The sequence below is a fragment of the Centropristis striata genome, chromosome 3 (genome assembly GCF_030273125.1).
Source record: "Centropristis striata isolate RG_2023a ecotype Rhode Island chromosome 3, C.striata_1.0, whole genome shotgun sequence".
NCBI lineage: Eukaryota > Metazoa > Chordata > Actinopteri > Perciformes > Serranidae > Centropristis > Centropristis striata.
Genome location: NC_081519.1, coordinates 8,094,486 through 8,111,299, shown reverse-complemented (window position 1 = coordinate 8,111,299; position 16,814 = coordinate 8,094,486). Strand labels below are relative to the sequence as shown.

Sequence of the window (16,814 nt, the reverse complement as noted above, 5' to 3'; positions counted from 1 at the left end):
CCATCGTCGCTCCCGGTCATCCCGATTCTCCATTCATCTGCCAGTTCATTGGTACTTTGTGCTCCTGCATCGTCTTTGAGTACGTCCACAAATGTTAGTGTGGGACGTCCCACAGACCGGCGCCCATGTGTTGGTTCCCACAGCACCAGTTTGCTGGCCGACAGTTCTTGATGCCTTTGGCAATGTCCTGCTAGTCGCATTCTCCTGGCTGCTATTTTCTGGCTCAACCTTGGTATTCCCTCATACAGAGTCTTGTTGGTAACATGTGTACTCTTACTGATGTTAAGTACTGCACGCAGCATTCTGGTGTAGCACCTGTCTAGAGACTTCTGCAGGGTTGGCTTCAGGGTCCAGCATTCACTGCCATATAGGAGAAGAGACTCCACCGTTGTGTAGAAGAAGCTAAGTTTGATTTTACGGGGGAGGTCGGAGTTCCATACACTGGTCATGCCATTCAGGGCCCTCCATGCAAGTGCCGTCCTCACTTTCAGGTCAGCACAGTGCCTCCTGTCGTTGTGAGAGGTGGATGTTCTGGTGAGATGTTATAGGTGATCACCTCCGTTTTCTTGGCATTTAGCCTAAGGCCAACCTTGGCACACTCCAACTCCACTCTGTTCATGAGTTCCTGAGTTTGTTTCACCTTGTAGGAGAGCAGGCTGATGTCATCCGCATAGTCCAGGTCTGTCAGGACTACTTTGGGATGTCGTCTCGACCTCCTTGGTGTTAGAGTGAAGCCAAGATCCTGCTCTCGTCCACTGATGACTTTCCTGAGTGCGTTGTCCAGGACTATGATGAAGAGGAAGGGGGCTAGGGTGTCACCCTGCATTATGCCAGCACGGATATCAAACTCCTCGCTGTTGCCATCCGGGGTCACCACCTTGGCCCTTGTTCCTGCATACATGGTCTCTATCGCCCGGAGTAGGTTAGGAGGGACACCGTAGGCCTTAAGGATCTTCATCATTGTGCCTATGTGGATCGAGTCAAATGCCTTTTTGAAGTCGATGAAGCAGAGTACAGCAGTCAGGTTGACCTTCCTCGCCTCTTCAATCATTCTCCTTAGTGCCAGGATCTGTGCCACGCTAGTTCTCCCCTCTCTGAAGCCATTTTGGTTCTCCCTCAGGTGAGGATCGATGGCATGCCGTATGGCTTACATTTAATGAAGACCTGAAATTCAGTGTCTCAAAAAATTTGAATATTACAAAACACAGATTTAAAAAAAGTATGTTTAATATGGAAATGTTTACCTCTGAAAAGTATGTCCATCTATATGCACTCAATACTTGGTTGGGGCTATTTGACTTACTACTAACTACTGGAAATTAACTTTTCGATGATATTCTGATGCAGGCATGGGCAACTTAAATGCTGGAGGGGGCCACCACTTTTCATCGACACTACCACTGGGCCACATATACAGTTGAAACCAGAAGTTTACATACACTATATAAAAAGACACATATGCTTTTTTTTCTCACTGTCTGACATGAAATCAGACAATCATTTTTCCTGTTTTAGGTCCGTTAGGATTACCAAAATTATTTCTATTTGCTAAATGCCAGAATAATGAGAGAAGGATTTTTTTAGACTATTTTTTATTACTTTCTTCAAAGTCAGAAGTTTACATACACTAACTTTATTATGCCTTTAAACTATTTGGGAAAGCCCAGATGATGCTGTCATGTCTTTGGAAGCTTCTGATAGGTTCATTGACAACATTTGAGTTAATTAAAGACACACCTGTGGATGTATTTTAAGGCACACCTGAAACACACTGCTTCTTTGTGTAACATCATGGGAAAGTCAAAAGAAATCAGCCAAGATATCAGGAAGAGAATTGTGGACTTGCGCAAGTCTGGTTCATCCTTGGGTGCAATTTCCAGATGCCTGAAGGTGCCACATTCATCTGTTCAAATAATTATAGTCAAGTATAAACACCATGGGAATGTCCAGCCATCATACCGCTCAGGAAGGAGACGGGTTCTGTGTCCCAGAGATGAACGTGCTTTGGTCCAAAATGTGCATATCAACCCAAGAACAAAAGCAAAAGACCTTGTGAAGATGCAGGCTGAAGCTGGTAAAAGTGTGTCATTATCCACAGTGAAACGAGTCCTGAGACATGGACTGAAAGGCCACTCTGCCAGAAAAAAAGATTACTCCAAAAGAAACATAAAACAGCCAGATTACAGTTTTGTCAGACCACAGGACATTTCTCCAAAAAATAAGGTCTTTGTCCCTGTGTGCATTTGCAAACTGTAATCCTAACGGACCTAAAACAGGAAAAGTGATTGTCTGATTTCATGTCAGACAGTGAGAAAAAAAGCATATGTGTCTTTTAATATAGTGTATGTAAACTTCTGGTTTCAACTGTAGGACCGTGCAATTAAACAGATATGATGAAACTGCAATTTTAAATATGTTTACAGTGCAGTAGCTTAACATATTTCATGTTCAAATGCATGTATAACAGTATAAATAGGAATACAAAAAGTTTGAAGCAAATAAAAAATAACCACTTTCTGTGATTTCTTTCTTTTTTTTTTTTTACAGTGCAAGAACAGCAGACCAACATTAATTGCAAGAAGTAATTTTGTGCATTTTTACACTGCACTTTTAAGATTTCATGCTCAAAAAAGCATTTAGTTGTACTGAGGGCCACTTCAAGTAAGGGTGCGGGCCGTATACGGCCCCCGGGCCTCCAGTTGCCCATCCCTGTTCTAATATATTGAGATGCACCTGTATTTAAGACAAGGGAGACATCTCTATAGTAGATATCTCAAAATACTTGGCTGCTCACATTAAAGAAATCTAGATTGAAGAACACATTTATTTTTATTGAGGAAAAATATGTAGCCTATTTATGGTTTTTGGGTGAACTTTCCCTTTAAAGTCTACCTGCCTGCTCGCACGTCGCTCCGTATTTGACGTGCAGACTGGAGCACAGCGGGGATACATTAAGGTAATATTAGATGATATTAAGCAAAAAAGGAAGTATTTGTATGTGAGTCAGAGTGAGTGACAGTAATGTGCGTGAACATTGCATGCAGGACCTTACTTCCTTTAGCTGCTCAATAATGTAATGACTAACTGAAGCGCCTAGGGGATATTCCCAAACAAAAAAAAATACAATAGATTTCTTCACTAGTTCTTGCCTAATTTCATGGAGTAAAACAAATACAGACAAACATTATTTTCTGCGGTGAATTTAAAGTGTTGTGACGTTTTGAAGGATGAACGAGGGTGGAATTGCCACCTGGCATTTATTAATGATATATATATATATTTATTTATATATATTTAGTTACTGTCGGGCCCCAAACACGCCAAGTAACAGTCTCCTCTCGTCAATCAAAACACTTCTTCACCCGGGTTTCTGTTACCCCACCCCCTCAGGTCAACCCGTCAACCCCTCCCCATCACTGACCTGTCCCTGAACATAACACATAATAAATTGGCAGCACATGAATAATCGAAATCCACAGAAAATGTCAACATAACTGAACATTACAAAAACATTGTCCCAGGCTGCTACAGTATGTTTAAACCCCTGCGTATTACAATTAAACACCAGCATTCAATAAAAAATAAAAGAAGAACTGAGGAAACTCACTTTACTGATATAGTTTAACTTTTAATGTTTACCACCTATTCCGCCACAACTCTCCGGAATAGACGGCGTGTAAAACGTGCGTTGGAGGGGAATGAAACACTTCTCGTTTTTTTTCCTCATGTCATCAAAGTCTCTGGGTCGCAGGTGAGGTTACGCACGTTGTCATGACGTCAGCGCGCACTGACAACATAACTAGTTTTAATAGTGACAATGAGTTGCAGTGAGCAGATGTTATGACTGGAGAGGGATGACGTGACGTAACTTGCTAATATAAAGCCATGTGAGAGGTGAAGGGACACATTGACTGCGCGGAAGGGACGTAAACACACGAGATGATCTGGACCGTTTTTCTGCTTGTCCAAGCTGTCCTGCTTTATTTCATTCTCAACAACAGATCGAGGTGAGTTATCATTTTCATTTTACTTGTTTTGTTTTAGATGCATGTTTTTGAAAAGTTTTGTAATTTTTGCAAAAAAAACGAAAAGCAGGGGAAATACTGCTTTTGTTACTGTTTGGATCTTTATTGTAATATCTGTGCTTTTGCTGTCATGTGATGTAAATTCGTGACTATTCGTGTTTAAAATTCATTTGACCTCCTCATAGGGAGTGTCTGGACAATAATAACTCTGTGGCGACAACCAAATACTTAACATATACATAAACATACATAAGGGACTCCGCAGGCGTTATTATTACCTCAAACAAACCCATTTATTATAATTAGTTTAGTGATGTGTTCCTACTCCGGTTTGAGGAATGTGGTTTGTAGCTGGCACAGGAAACTAACTTTGTTTTCCTTCGGGCCGATTACAAATTTCAAAATAAATCTCGTGCACCTGTGAGGTAATTATATATTTTTCAATCTAATCCTTGGTATTGTTATGTTGACTTTTAACTCTATAATCATAATCTTACAATAAACGGTAAGTCATACAAACAGACTGCACTGTGTCCACAATGACACAACATACTGAAGTTATATCAGTGTGCCAGACAGAAAAATATGTGTATGCATGTGTCAAATAAGATTTAATCTCTGTGTTGTGTGTTATCCAGGACTTTTTGTTTAGGATTGTCCCCAACTTTAATACCATCATGTCAGTGAGATAAAGTGCCAAACAAACTAATGAGCCTCTGAAAAGTAGCAACTTTAACTTTTTTCTTTCTTTAGATCCAAGAATGATCCACCCCTAGACAAAGGAGTTATCCCGTGGTTGGGCCATGCACTTGAATTTGGAAAAGATGCTTCAAAGTTCTTGAGTCGAATGAAGCAGAAACATGGAGACATTTTCACAGTGAGTAGAAAAAACCTTAAATAATGATGTAAATCTGACAGCAATCTCACCTCTGTGGATCACGAAGTGTCTTAGCACTTTTAAAGACTTCTCCACATTAGAAGATCATCGTCAAAGTCTTTCAGCTACTCAGAAAAAGGAATAGAAATTTAAACATTTTCTATTCTGGGCCGATTGCCTTCACTCAGGAAGATAATCTAAAACACTGAACGCTCTAAATCAGCTACTAAATAGTCCTTGAGGTGAGATTCTTTTGTCAACAGCTGTTTCCAAAGTCAAGAATGAACTTTTGAGAGCTTTATTTATTAACTTTATCATGAAATGCAATTTTACAAGACATGAATTGAATGCTTGCTCGTCAGTTCTGATGTAAAATTTAGAGGGATTGCAGCAGGAGAAGTGACACGGCAGTACTTTTGAAATCAGACATTCCTGCTTGTTTTTATAACAGTCTAATCTGGAAAAGGCTCAAAGTACTTCTACCTCTCCAAATGTTACTGTAGATTACTTAAAAATGAAAGTGTTTATTTTCAGGTAACATGTAACAGATAACTTCATGGATGTCCATCAGCATACACTTTGAATTTTAGTTGTCCTGGAAAAAAATACATTGTTTCATATTTTTTTGTGAAAAAGAAAGAAAAGAAAAAGAGGAAGGAATACTGCATTTCATAAGTAAACTGGGGTCAACATGGTTTGTCAAAAACAAAATAGTAATGATATAAAGGACAATCATTTATACTGTAGTATACGATAATATTACTGTTTTTGCTGCATGTTAAAAATCAGTTTAACGCAAGTGCATGCAAAAAGACTAAAAGTTATATGTACAGTATCTCATACATTTTCACATTTGCACAGGTGCGTGTTGCTGGCCGTTACGTGACGGTGCTGCTGGATCCGCACTCGTACGACGCGGTCATCAATGACTCGGACTCCCTGGACTTCTCTCGCTACGCTCAGGTGCTCATGGAGAGGATCTTCAACCTGCGGCTCCCACATCACCAGCCGGCTAAAGCCAAAGCTATGATGATAAAGTACGTCCTTAATACTTCATACTCCTGAAAGCTTCTTCTCTGTATATTTTCATTTTCATTTCATGTAAACGTAGAAGGGAAATTTATTTGTGGAAATGCAGCCACACCAGTCTCATGATTGGTGTCACTGTGCCATTTCTGAAAAACACCCTTCCTATTTTTGGAAATCTATTCTTAAGGCTTCTTGTTTTGTTATTATTAAGACATCTAATGAAATACTGGTGGATATGAAAGAAAGGAGGGGAAAACCACACACCTGACGCAATCTTTTCTTTTTAATCAAAGATTTAAAAGCTTTATGTTTGGGTACACTGCCTTGGCCAGTTTGCAACTTTGCTCATCGTGTTACCACTTTACCCAAATGTTCTTAATATAAAGTTATATTCGGCTACAGGCAAAATAGTTCAGCTAGGTCAACCAGATTGCTTTAATAACGTGTGTCTTGTCAACGCCATCAATCAGTGTGACATGATTTACAAGATCTGCCTGATATGGCAGTAAGTCATTAATTTACCTTGTCGCCACAACGTTTTGTGTCCGCAGGCACTTCCAGGGGATGAATTTGGGGGCCCTGAACAGTTCCGTGAGCAGTCACCTGCAGGCTTTGCTGAAAGCTGAGATGCCTAAGAACCGGAAAGACTGGAAAGAGGAGGGACTGTTCAACTTCTCTTACAGCTTACTTTTCAAGTAAGTGTGCATCAACCTCTCACCCACCCACACACACACACACAGACACACACACATTCTTAGCTATGTTAAAAGAAGCATTCATGTCAAAAGCTCTCAGCTAAACAGTTTATACACCAGTCAACCCTGTAGTCCTCTGTTTGTAAACACAGCAAGAAAAATGTAGGACGCCTACACTCATCCATGTAAATGTTCGAGGTCACCTTCCGGTCGAACACTTAGGCAGAATCAAAATGTGGCTGTCTGTCATCATATGAAGTGGTGTTAATAAACAAAGGAAGAGAGCAGATATCTGGAATGTGAAACACAATATGATATATAATGTTTCCTGTGACATATGACATGAGGAGATGCTGCACCTTGTGTGGGCCTGTGGAAAAACACCAGGTTGAAAAAAAAAACTGCGTGGGCTGTCTATCTCTCCATCAAGACCAGAAACGGCCTCCATTCATCAAGCGGAGAGTCCCGCACATTCCCACACTTTTAATCTCTCCTTTCTGTGCAGGGCGGGGTACCTGACGCTGTTCGGCGGAGAGCAGAATAACAACAGCACAGATCCCTCAAGTGTCTACGAGGAGTACAAGAAGTTTGATGGACTCTTAACCAAAATGGCGAGAGGAACGCTAAAGCCAGGTAGTGATGCTTAAAACACCTCTCACAATGAAATGCTTCATGTGCTATTCTCCATCAGATGATGAGAAGCTTCAGTCAGGGAGCCTGAAGTTAAAAAAACAAAGCCTGTCATATATGATGCACATCACTTTGCATCATCACCATTACAGCCCATGAATCAGTAGAAGGCGTAATGTGTGTTTTCTGTGTTTACATTTGTCGCTAATGTGCTTTGACATCATCGATAGATCTTCCCTCAGATTTGTTTTGCAGTTGCTATGGCAACCTTCACTTGCTCACAGACACTTACATAGCGTCTAGGAGCCTTTTTTTTCTTTTTTGCTTTTAAAGACTTTCCCAATTCATCATCACACTCCTCTACAAGCTGTGATCCAACTTGTAGCTCATAAATACACCTTATTCCCTCGAGGCCTTGTCTTTCTTTGCAAGGTCATTGTTTGCCGTGTCAGATTTGTTCGGGAAAGTCAGCCAATTACAATATTATTGTGCTCCTCCTCCAGTCGTGCCTGTCATACCTGAATGTTCCTTTCACACACAGTTACATCTGTTTATCTATCTGGTGTTTTCATTTCCATTGGGCTCAACTGTTTATGTTTTGCCCGTGACTCATGCACTCACCTACTCTGTGATGTTTATCTGTGCAACAGAGGAGAAGAGGACAGCCCAGAGTGTTCGCCAGAGGCTGTGGGAGCTCCTGGCTCCAGCAGGTCTGAATGAGGACTCGGGGTCAAGCCCGTGGCTTCACGCCTACAGACTGCTCCTGCAGAAGGAGGGGGCTGACAAAGACACACAGAAGAAAGCTATACTGATGCAACTGTGGGCCACCCAGGTGAGTCAGATGACGGATGGAATGTTTTGTGTGCACAATGCAAAGATTTCAACTGGTGATCGATTACCCCGAGAGATAAGGAGAGTTGAACTTGATACCCCTGTGACTGTGTTGTCCCCAGTGGTGGGAAGCAACCAAGTACATTTGTTAAAGTACAGTTTGGAAGCACATGACATGAGTATTTATATGTTCTGCTACTTTATACTAATACTCCACATTTCAGAGGAAATATTGTACTTTACTTTTAAATAAAAGCCGTAGTCACTAGTTACTATGCAGAGATTTTACCTAAAAGAAAACACAATAAGACGCTCCTGAAGATTAATTCAGTAGGTCGCAACTCTTTTGTCGTGTGAACATGTGAACAAAAACAACAGCATGCAGTTGGGGCCCCAATGGAGTCTCAGATTATCAGATTTCCCTCTCAACATCTCACATGGTTCTATTTAAATAACAGTTTAATTTCCAAAGCGATAGAATTATCCAATACTTCATTAATAACAGCAACGATTTGGAAAATAAAATCCAAAACATGAATAGAAATATGTGCAGCAGACATTATCTTTTTTTCTCTTTTTTAAAGAGGACCCCTCAGTTTAAACTACCTTACTGTATAAAAAGCATTTAAAAAGCATTTTTTGTGGTATTGGAAATTTTACTTAAATTTAAAAAATCCGAGTACTTTCTCCAGCACTGTGCAGTTCTCTTATTTAGCACATGAGTGTGCTGTTCACTTCTGCTTTCACAGCAGTTATTCCGCCTCCAAGTAGGAAATAGAGGAGTGTAATGGAGCACAGTGTCTTGAGGCTTCTTTTAAATGTTACTGGACTTCAAAAGGCTGAATGATGTCATGAGTGTTTCTTGCGTTTCTCTTGAAAAACTGTCAGAAATAAAAAAACGAATTAAATTGTTTTCTCGGATGTTTAAAGGTGAGGTTATGGAACAGTTTGTACATAACTGCATCTCTTCCCATGTTAAAGAGAAATCTTGTTATTTTTACATTTACACAAGAAAAACTAGGTCATTGGTTGTGTCTCGAATGGATTTGAGCCAGTCTTGACTTGGCCTGGACTTCTTACACACATCTAACTGGACTTGGTCTTGACTCATACAGTCTTGCTCAAAGCTCCGCTGCAGGGGTTTATTGCATCAAATGCATTAATCAGATATTTACTTCAACGTTTGCATTACCCAGCAGTCTGCTTACTCAACCTTTTTTCGCACTTGTCACACATGGTTTATTTCCATTTGATTACAAGTTTTGAGTCATCAATTTTAGTTGTCTTTGAGTCACATTTAAAATTTTCCCAAAAAGTTTAGTGAGAGAAATAAACAAGTATTAGTATTTGATGGACAGTTATTGCAGTAAATACAAACTAAATATTATAATTAGGCTCAAACAGAGAAACAAAAGTTCTTCCGGCTGATACATCTGCCAAAAGTTTGGATCGTGCCGTGTTTATGTGACGCATGTTTTAATAGTTACACAAGTTCTATCATCAGCAGTGTTTATGTAATTGAAAGTCAGCATAAATATCACTTTGTGGTGTATTTGCAGTGACTTAAGAGGCAATTCTGTGGTAATTTATTCACTGAATTAATTTCCACAGTGTTCACTTTTTTTAAATGTGTCTACTCCTGGCAGACAGCACTGCGGTTTTCCATAAAACTAAATAGCCTCATAGCTTGTCCTGCCCTTGGACGCAGGCAGATGGCGAGGGACCTCAGGTTTCCAATGGCTTTCCTTATTAAGTAAACCATTACCGTGCTGAGCTTTGCCAGCAGTGAGAGTATCCAGAGCTCCTCTCATCCCAGACACATGAAAGGAAGCTTTTTATCTTGTCAGCACTAAAGATTCATTAGGCTTTTTATTTAATTGAACTTAACTCTAATTGAAATGTGTGCTTTCTTTGCAACTCTAACAGGAGATTGATGTGAGTCATGTGACGTCCTTATTTGCTTTTACCAAATAACCACCTGCGTTGTCACTATGGAACGCCAGAGTGAGAGAGAAAAGCTTATCATCGTCGTCATGGAAGTCTTTGTTTGTTTTCAGGGTAATGTTGGTCCTGCTGCATTTTGGCTGTTGGGCTACTTGTTGACGAATCCTGAAGCTCTGACAGCAGTGAAGAGGGAGTTCAGCGGGATCTCACTGATGGAAACCTCCGAGACCTCATTACTGGACAGACCTGTGCACACCCCTGTGTTTGGTGAGGGCTCAAAACCAGCTTGTGCAAACAGAAACATATTTATTGGTAGAAAGTTGTTGCTATTGTCAGGAAGATGAGGTAGGAACTAAAATCTGGATTCACATTTTGAGGAATCTGGGGAAAAAAAACACATTAGGTAGATATACATATACATAGTGCAAACAACAACAAAAATAGTGCGAAAAATAGATTTAAAAGTGAATGCTACAGCTGAAAGAAACTTATTTAATCAAGAAATTGAGAGGTTATAATTTCAAATAGTCATGGTGAACACACTGACTGTATAAACGAAGTGGACGTAGCCACTATAATGTCACTCCTTGGCTTGTGGACTACAGTTGTGAAGCCTTCATTTTGGCATTTTGGCCTTCGCCATCTTGTTTTTCTGGAGCCAGAAGTGACCCAAATTGGACGATTTAAATCAAAAGTTTTAGGTGACCAATATGTTAGAATTCACTTTCAGGAAGTGGAAAAAAAACGTGAATGGGTCAAAGTTCTTTAACAAAAATCAATCGCAAGGTAGCTACAACCTCGAGCATACCTTTCTTTTTTGACTATTTTACTTTAAATGGGACATAATTCACAAAATGAACATCATGCTGTCTGGAAGAAGACTTCAAGCTACCAATTAAGACCATAAAATGATTATGAGAATGTTTACTTAGGTAATAAATAAATACATTTTCTTATAAATTTCTATACAATCAGATTTTTGCAACCAGTGGAGTCGCCCCCTGCTGGCCATTAGAAATAATGCAGGTTAACTTTTGCATTGGCTTCACTTTTCAGACCTGGAAGTTGCCGTTTGAGTGTTTGGTACAAACATAGACGAAATTAGTTTAAAAAAAATGTATAAAAAGTAGAGAGAAATATTGCAGATGAAGAAAAATGCTGCTTCTGTTTTGCTGTTTGTTTTAACAACATTTCTTTTTCGCCCCTCTTTAGATAGCGTTTTGGAAGAGACACTTAGACTCACCGCTGCCCCCTTCATCACCAGAGAGGTAGTGCAGGAAAAGACGCTCCACATGGCTGACGGTCAAGAGTACCTGCTAAGGAAAGGAGACAGGGTGTGTTTGTTCCCCTTCAGCAGCCCTCAGATGGACCCTGAGATTCACGCAGAGCCACAGGTTTGTTCTCTTGTCTTGTTAAAGTAACATATTTTACTGTTTCCAGCCTCTTTGCTCTTTTAAAGCCCTCTTGTACTGCCAGCAGGAATAGTTTTAATTGTCTTTGGAGCTAGTAGGACAGACTAAAGTGTAATTAGCGTAGTTGTTTATGTAAGGTTGAGTCAACGCCTACACAGAGCTGACCCGGTATTACCCAGTGAGAGGTCAAACCCAGAGCTGTGCACCATTGAGGGATTAGCTGAGCACGGGAACAGAAACACAGCTAATAGGCGTGGGAAGGACATTGCAGTTAGGCTGCATTAAGAAACTATGATCACCAGAAATAAGACAAACAAACAGATATTAAGACAAAGTTTCATCAATAAAGCTGTCCTTTCTAATTGGTTGCATCTGTATTTTTTTCCAGAAATTCAAGTACGATCGCTTCCTGAACGAAGATGGATCGGTGAAGAGAGATTTTTATAAAGGAGGGAGGCGGCTGAAATATTACACCATGCCGTGGGGCGCAGGGACCAATGGCTGTGTGGGGAAGCAGTTTGCCATCAATACCATCAGACAGTGAGTGTCCTAGAAGTATTGCACCATGTGACTTAATAATTGTTTAAAAATGTTCCACACTCAGAGTTTGTTAGCTTTAATGTCTGCTTGAATTATCTAATTTCAACTGTGTTTACTCTTCAGGTTTGTTTACTTGGTGTTGACTAAGTACGATTTGGAGCTGTGCGACCCAAATGCTCAGATGCCGGAGGTAAATGCCAGTCGTTATGGATTTGGGATGCTGCAGCCAAAGGAGGACTTGCTTGTCCGATGCAAACCTAGGAATACACACTAGGACTTGAAAAAAACAAGCACATATGTTTAATGCACATTTCAACACATGCACATTGTTTATAGTGTCAATAGGCCCTTTGTACTTTTGTATTCCGTATTTATAATATACAGTATATAATTATTTTTGTTATTTATCAATAAATGTAAATATTGCATCATGTACAATATTGTGTTGTTTCTGTGAGTATTTGGGTAAAATTATTGGTTAGTCTAATGCATTTGTGCTGCAATCCACATTGTTAATGTGTGAGTGAAACACAAAATAAGACATTAAAGGAGCCATTTTTAGGAGCTGTGAAATGTTCATCTGTGGAGCATGGTTCTGTATGTTGAATAGAGAGCACGAGTGTAATGAGGGGACTGCCTGTACTGTAAACAGAGCCGGGCCACACATCTGTCACACTGACACATGCCCGATGTTTGCAGAGTGAAGCTGAGTGGAAAGTTTAGATTTATATGTCGTTTGGAAAGCAACTGATCACTTTCTAGCAGGGGCAGATCCGCCATGAACTGCAGATTGTAAGGGAAACTGCAGCAGGTCTGCAAATCAACAACAAAGAACTTATTTTTTACTCATATTTTACAACTGAACATCATTTTAAAGCCGTAAAAACACATACAATGGACAAAATCAGCATGATAATAACCACAGAAAATTTGGCTTTAGTTTACTTGTGTGTCCCAAGTGTTGAGTCCAATAGTGTGTGAATGCCACATGAAGCTCACATCACAGTAAAGTGGGACTAGGAGGAACATACAGTCAATCATAATGTGTCATGTCATCTTTAAATGCATGAACACAAGCCAAGTTTTGAATATAATTTGAAATAGAGGCCAAACAGTGGAATTACAACTTTATACCCATCACATGAGGCCATTTGGCCCCAAAAATACTTTTTCCCATTGACTTGCATTGAAAAAAACATGTTTCTAATTTAGCTGATGAACTGTTTTAAGGTAAATAAACTTCCCAGTACAAACACTTCAATGGCCCTTATTTGAAACATGGGATCCTAAACGTTGTAAAATTCACAAATGGCCAAATCTGGAGTTACTTCCCTTCCATTCATGTGAATGACCGAAAGAACGGCGAGCTAAAATGCGGGGCTAAAGGAAACGCCAATGTGCCTGTAGATGTGGAATATCCAGTTAATTTCACACAGAAAAAGTCCAACTTTTTTGGCTTCATGCACCAGTGATCAACTTTCATAGGAATGAACGGGGCCCTGCCTTCAACACTGTATCCAGTTCTCTTTATAATTCCCGCCAAAGCTGATTTAGCAGACGGGCAGATCTCGTACCTACACCTGCACCCCCACAACAAAGAGTCCAACTTGAACTACAAATAAAAACCATCATATATAATGGTTGTAACTTAACAGTCATTGTTAGCAAAGATTTTCTCAAAATTCCACATAGTCCCTTTAAACTTTACACTTTTAAAATGTCTATAAATAAGTTTTGCCGTAATAGTTATGGATATTTAGAAACTTCTTTAAATTATTTGAATCCAGTTCTGCCCAAGGATGTGAGTTTGTAATATTGCTTGCTGGCCCATAACGCTGCTGCACAAAGCAGAAACACATTGGATGCACTGAGATGTGGCTCGCTGGGTCTGCAAGGGTTAAACTCGCACAGGCTGCAGCCTCTGGAGGAGCCTGTGTGAAATCAGCCCCCTGCAGGATCCCGTCCACAGTCACAGGCGCCGGCCAGCAGCACTGTGAGCCGGTCGAGGAGAGGTACCGACAGTGTTCCCGGCTACTCTTAAGAGTCTACTTGTTGATTCGGCCCGGGAGGGGAGGACATGTGGGGGACTGGACATGCTGATGTCTGAGTAAAAACAGTTATATTTTCCAACATGTCGCCACGTAGCTCATGATGCCTCCATCAGCTCCCAGCAGAGCTCCGGAGACCTGCACGGACTTAAGTTTTTACGCGTTTACTCTTGAAATGTTGCTGTTGTCCGTCCATGAGGTGAACCGGGATAAACAGGAGACACGTATGTATCATATTTCTTTTGTGTTTTACAGCCCACTTTGTTTCACTTTGATAGTGTCTATGTCCGGTCTCTATCTGGCATAGCTGACCATCATCACATTGTTTACTGTCTGACTGCCGTCTCATGTAGGTATATTCATGTTTTGCTCCAAAATACAGTTGTGTTGCATGACTCAGATATGCGCAAAATGTTATTATGGCATGTTTACTTCAGCTAAATATAACTTTATAAATTGCAGTTGTTTGTAAACTCAACATAAGCAAACACCATTGTGCGACAGACTGGTGCCAGGTGTTGATATAATGTGTATTTAAACTTTATAATCGGTGTTATAGTATTAGTCCAGATTAATATCCCGATAGAGGACACTTCAGCAACACATTTACATGAGTCCTTCAGAAGTACTGAAGCCTCTGAATCGGGATTGATCGCTGTCCTGTCCCACCCGAGCTGAGGCGGTTCAGCACCACATCGTGCGGACAGCGACAGACAGACAGCGGTCTGCAGAGTGACAGACAGGCGCTTCAGCACCGGACAGCGCTCACAAGTCGAGTCCAGTTTATCATTGGCCCGGCTCGCCACCCCCCCCTCCACCCTTGTCAGCAAGAAAAGCGGCTGTGCCTCTTAAAGCTGATTAAAATATCTATTTGGTTCTCTGATGAGTGGATAAACCACCTGACATTGCTACTGTAGGACACCGGCACTCGCTCCTCATCAGCCACTATAATAATAAAAATTTATTTATTTTATTCTAGGCTCAAAAAGAACCGAGGTGGGACCCTGATGCGGGTTTCTACAGGACCATGTCTTCTTAATCTACCGGACTGTATCTTCCTTTTCAAGTGACCGAGTGACTGGAGTGAAGATGATGAAGACGGGGCCTCGGTCGGGCACCTCGCTGCCACCGGACACCATGGACATCATCCGCAGCAAGACCCACACCCGCCGAGTGAGGCTCAACGTCGGGGGCCTCCTCCACGAAGTCCTGTGGAGGACGCTGGACCGGCTGCCCCGCACCAGACTGGGCAAGCTGAGAGACTGCAACACCCACGACTCTATCATGGAGATATGCGACGACTACACCTTGGATGGCAACGAGTACTTTTTCGACAGGCACCCCGGCGCCTTCACCTCCATCCTGAACTTCTACCGCACCGGAAAGTTGCACATGATGGAGGAAATGTGCGCCCTCTCCTTCAGTCAGGAGCTGGACTTCTGGGGCATCGACGAGATCTACCTGGAGTCCTGCTGCCAGGCCAGGTACCACCAGAAGAAGGAGCAGATGAATGAAGAGCTGAAGAGAGAGGCCGAGAACATGAGGGAGAGGGACGGAGAGGAGTTTACCACCACATGTTGTTCCGAGAAGAGGAAAAAACTCTGGGACCTGCTGGAGAAGCCCAGCTCGTCGTTTGCTGCTAAGGTAATGCCCCAACACAGCCGCACTGCCAGGGCAGATCAAGTGAAAGTAGTGGGTAACCTGAGAGAGGGTGCCATTGGCATACAGCCAACAGGCCTGTGTTACTAAAGTTTAAATAAAGATTTCTCCATCAAGAAGTGTGGGTAAGGTTGCTGCGTCAGGGGTGGAACTTTTATTTCTAAGGGTGGGGGGCCATAGTCAGTACAGGCACAATCCTCAGAAGGGCTTCGGTTTGTTGTATCATGATTAAATCATATAATCATGTTATGGTAATGCACAACAATGTTTGCATCTAAATTGATAACAACAAGCACATATTCACAATATGTGCACAATTCTCAATATTACCAAAAAATGTATGTATATTTATTTTTTCCCCTCTATAATTTCACTTGAAACTGTTAAAGTTCTTAATTAAATGAGAAAATACTCAGTACATAGGCTTTACCATGTGGTTGTTTTACACAAAGTACCTACATCAAGATAGGTGATTTTCTAAATAATGTATTTAATAAAATAATCTAAAAGCCTAGAGGCTTTTAAATACAAAGGTGTCATAGGGAGAAATTTCACAAGGAGACTTATAAAATAAAAATATTTTTTAAAAATACATTTTCTCAGACTAATATATGATATCATGTTGGCACAGTTCAGGTCATCACATTGATTAAAAAACTTGGTTGCAATAAAGCAAAATTGTTAAGTAAAGACTAAAAGCATTTTTTTAATGTTATTTGTAAGAAAGTATGCAAACATAAAGTTAAATGACAGCAGAGGAGAAGACAGGGGAAGTGGTAAAATGGTAGTCATTTGTTGCAGTTTTTTTAATATAGGTTTTGGACTGTAAAAAGTGTCGGGATGGCTGTGACATGTCCCCTCCGTCCCCTCTGCTGTAAATGACGGCCTTGTGCTCAGTAGAGTCCTAATGAATAGGGTTTAAATTTAGAAAAGTAAAGACAAAATGACAAATGCTGCTAAACATCCGGAGGCTCTTGAAGGCTGTCTTAATCTGATGTCTGACTTCTTTTAAACCTGAACTCATGCTTTTAATCTGTCACTTTCAGCAGCTGGAGTGCAGCAGGGAGAGACAATGAGAAATAGATGTTGTTGCATCAGAGTCAAAGCTGTCTGCAAACTTTAGC

The 16,814-nt window shown here is 40.8% G+C and overlaps 2 protein-coding genes across 3 annotated transcripts in view; both read left to right on the top strand.

Moving 5' to 3' along the window:
* The first annotated feature begins 3,840 nt into the window (after positions 1-3,840).
* Positions 3,841-12,415, top strand: LOC131968615 (prostacyclin synthase-like). Its single transcript, XM_059329577.1, has 10 exons — positions 3,841-4,007; positions 4,779-4,902; positions 5,764-5,939; positions 6,483-6,626; positions 7,132-7,259; positions 7,907-8,088; positions 10,145-10,298; positions 11,244-11,425; positions 11,832-11,983; positions 12,107-12,415. Exons 1-10 carry the CDS (start codon positions 3,940-3,942, stop codon positions 12,255-12,257), a joined length of 1,461 nt encoding a protein of 486 aa, XP_059185560.1. The 5' UTR covers positions 3,841-3,939; the 3' UTR covers positions 12,258-12,415.
* Positions 12,416-14,025: 1,610 nt separating this feature from the next.
* LOC131969120 (potassium voltage-gated channel subfamily B member 1-like) overlaps positions 14,026-16,814 on the top strand; it is a 45,073-nt gene continuing 42,284 nt past the window's right edge. Inside the window, exons 1-2 of one of the 2 annotated variants that reach the window (XM_059330277.1) lie at positions 14,026-14,255; positions 15,011-15,675. In XM_059330277.1, the coding sequence (XP_059186260.1) occupies positions 15,121-15,675 (555 nt within the window). In that variant the 5' untranslated portion in view covers positions 14,026-14,255; positions 15,011-15,120. Of the gene's footprint in view, positions 14,256-14,905; positions 15,676-16,814 lie in introns of those variants that run through there. The other variant, XM_059330278.1, reaches the window with a different exon arrangement.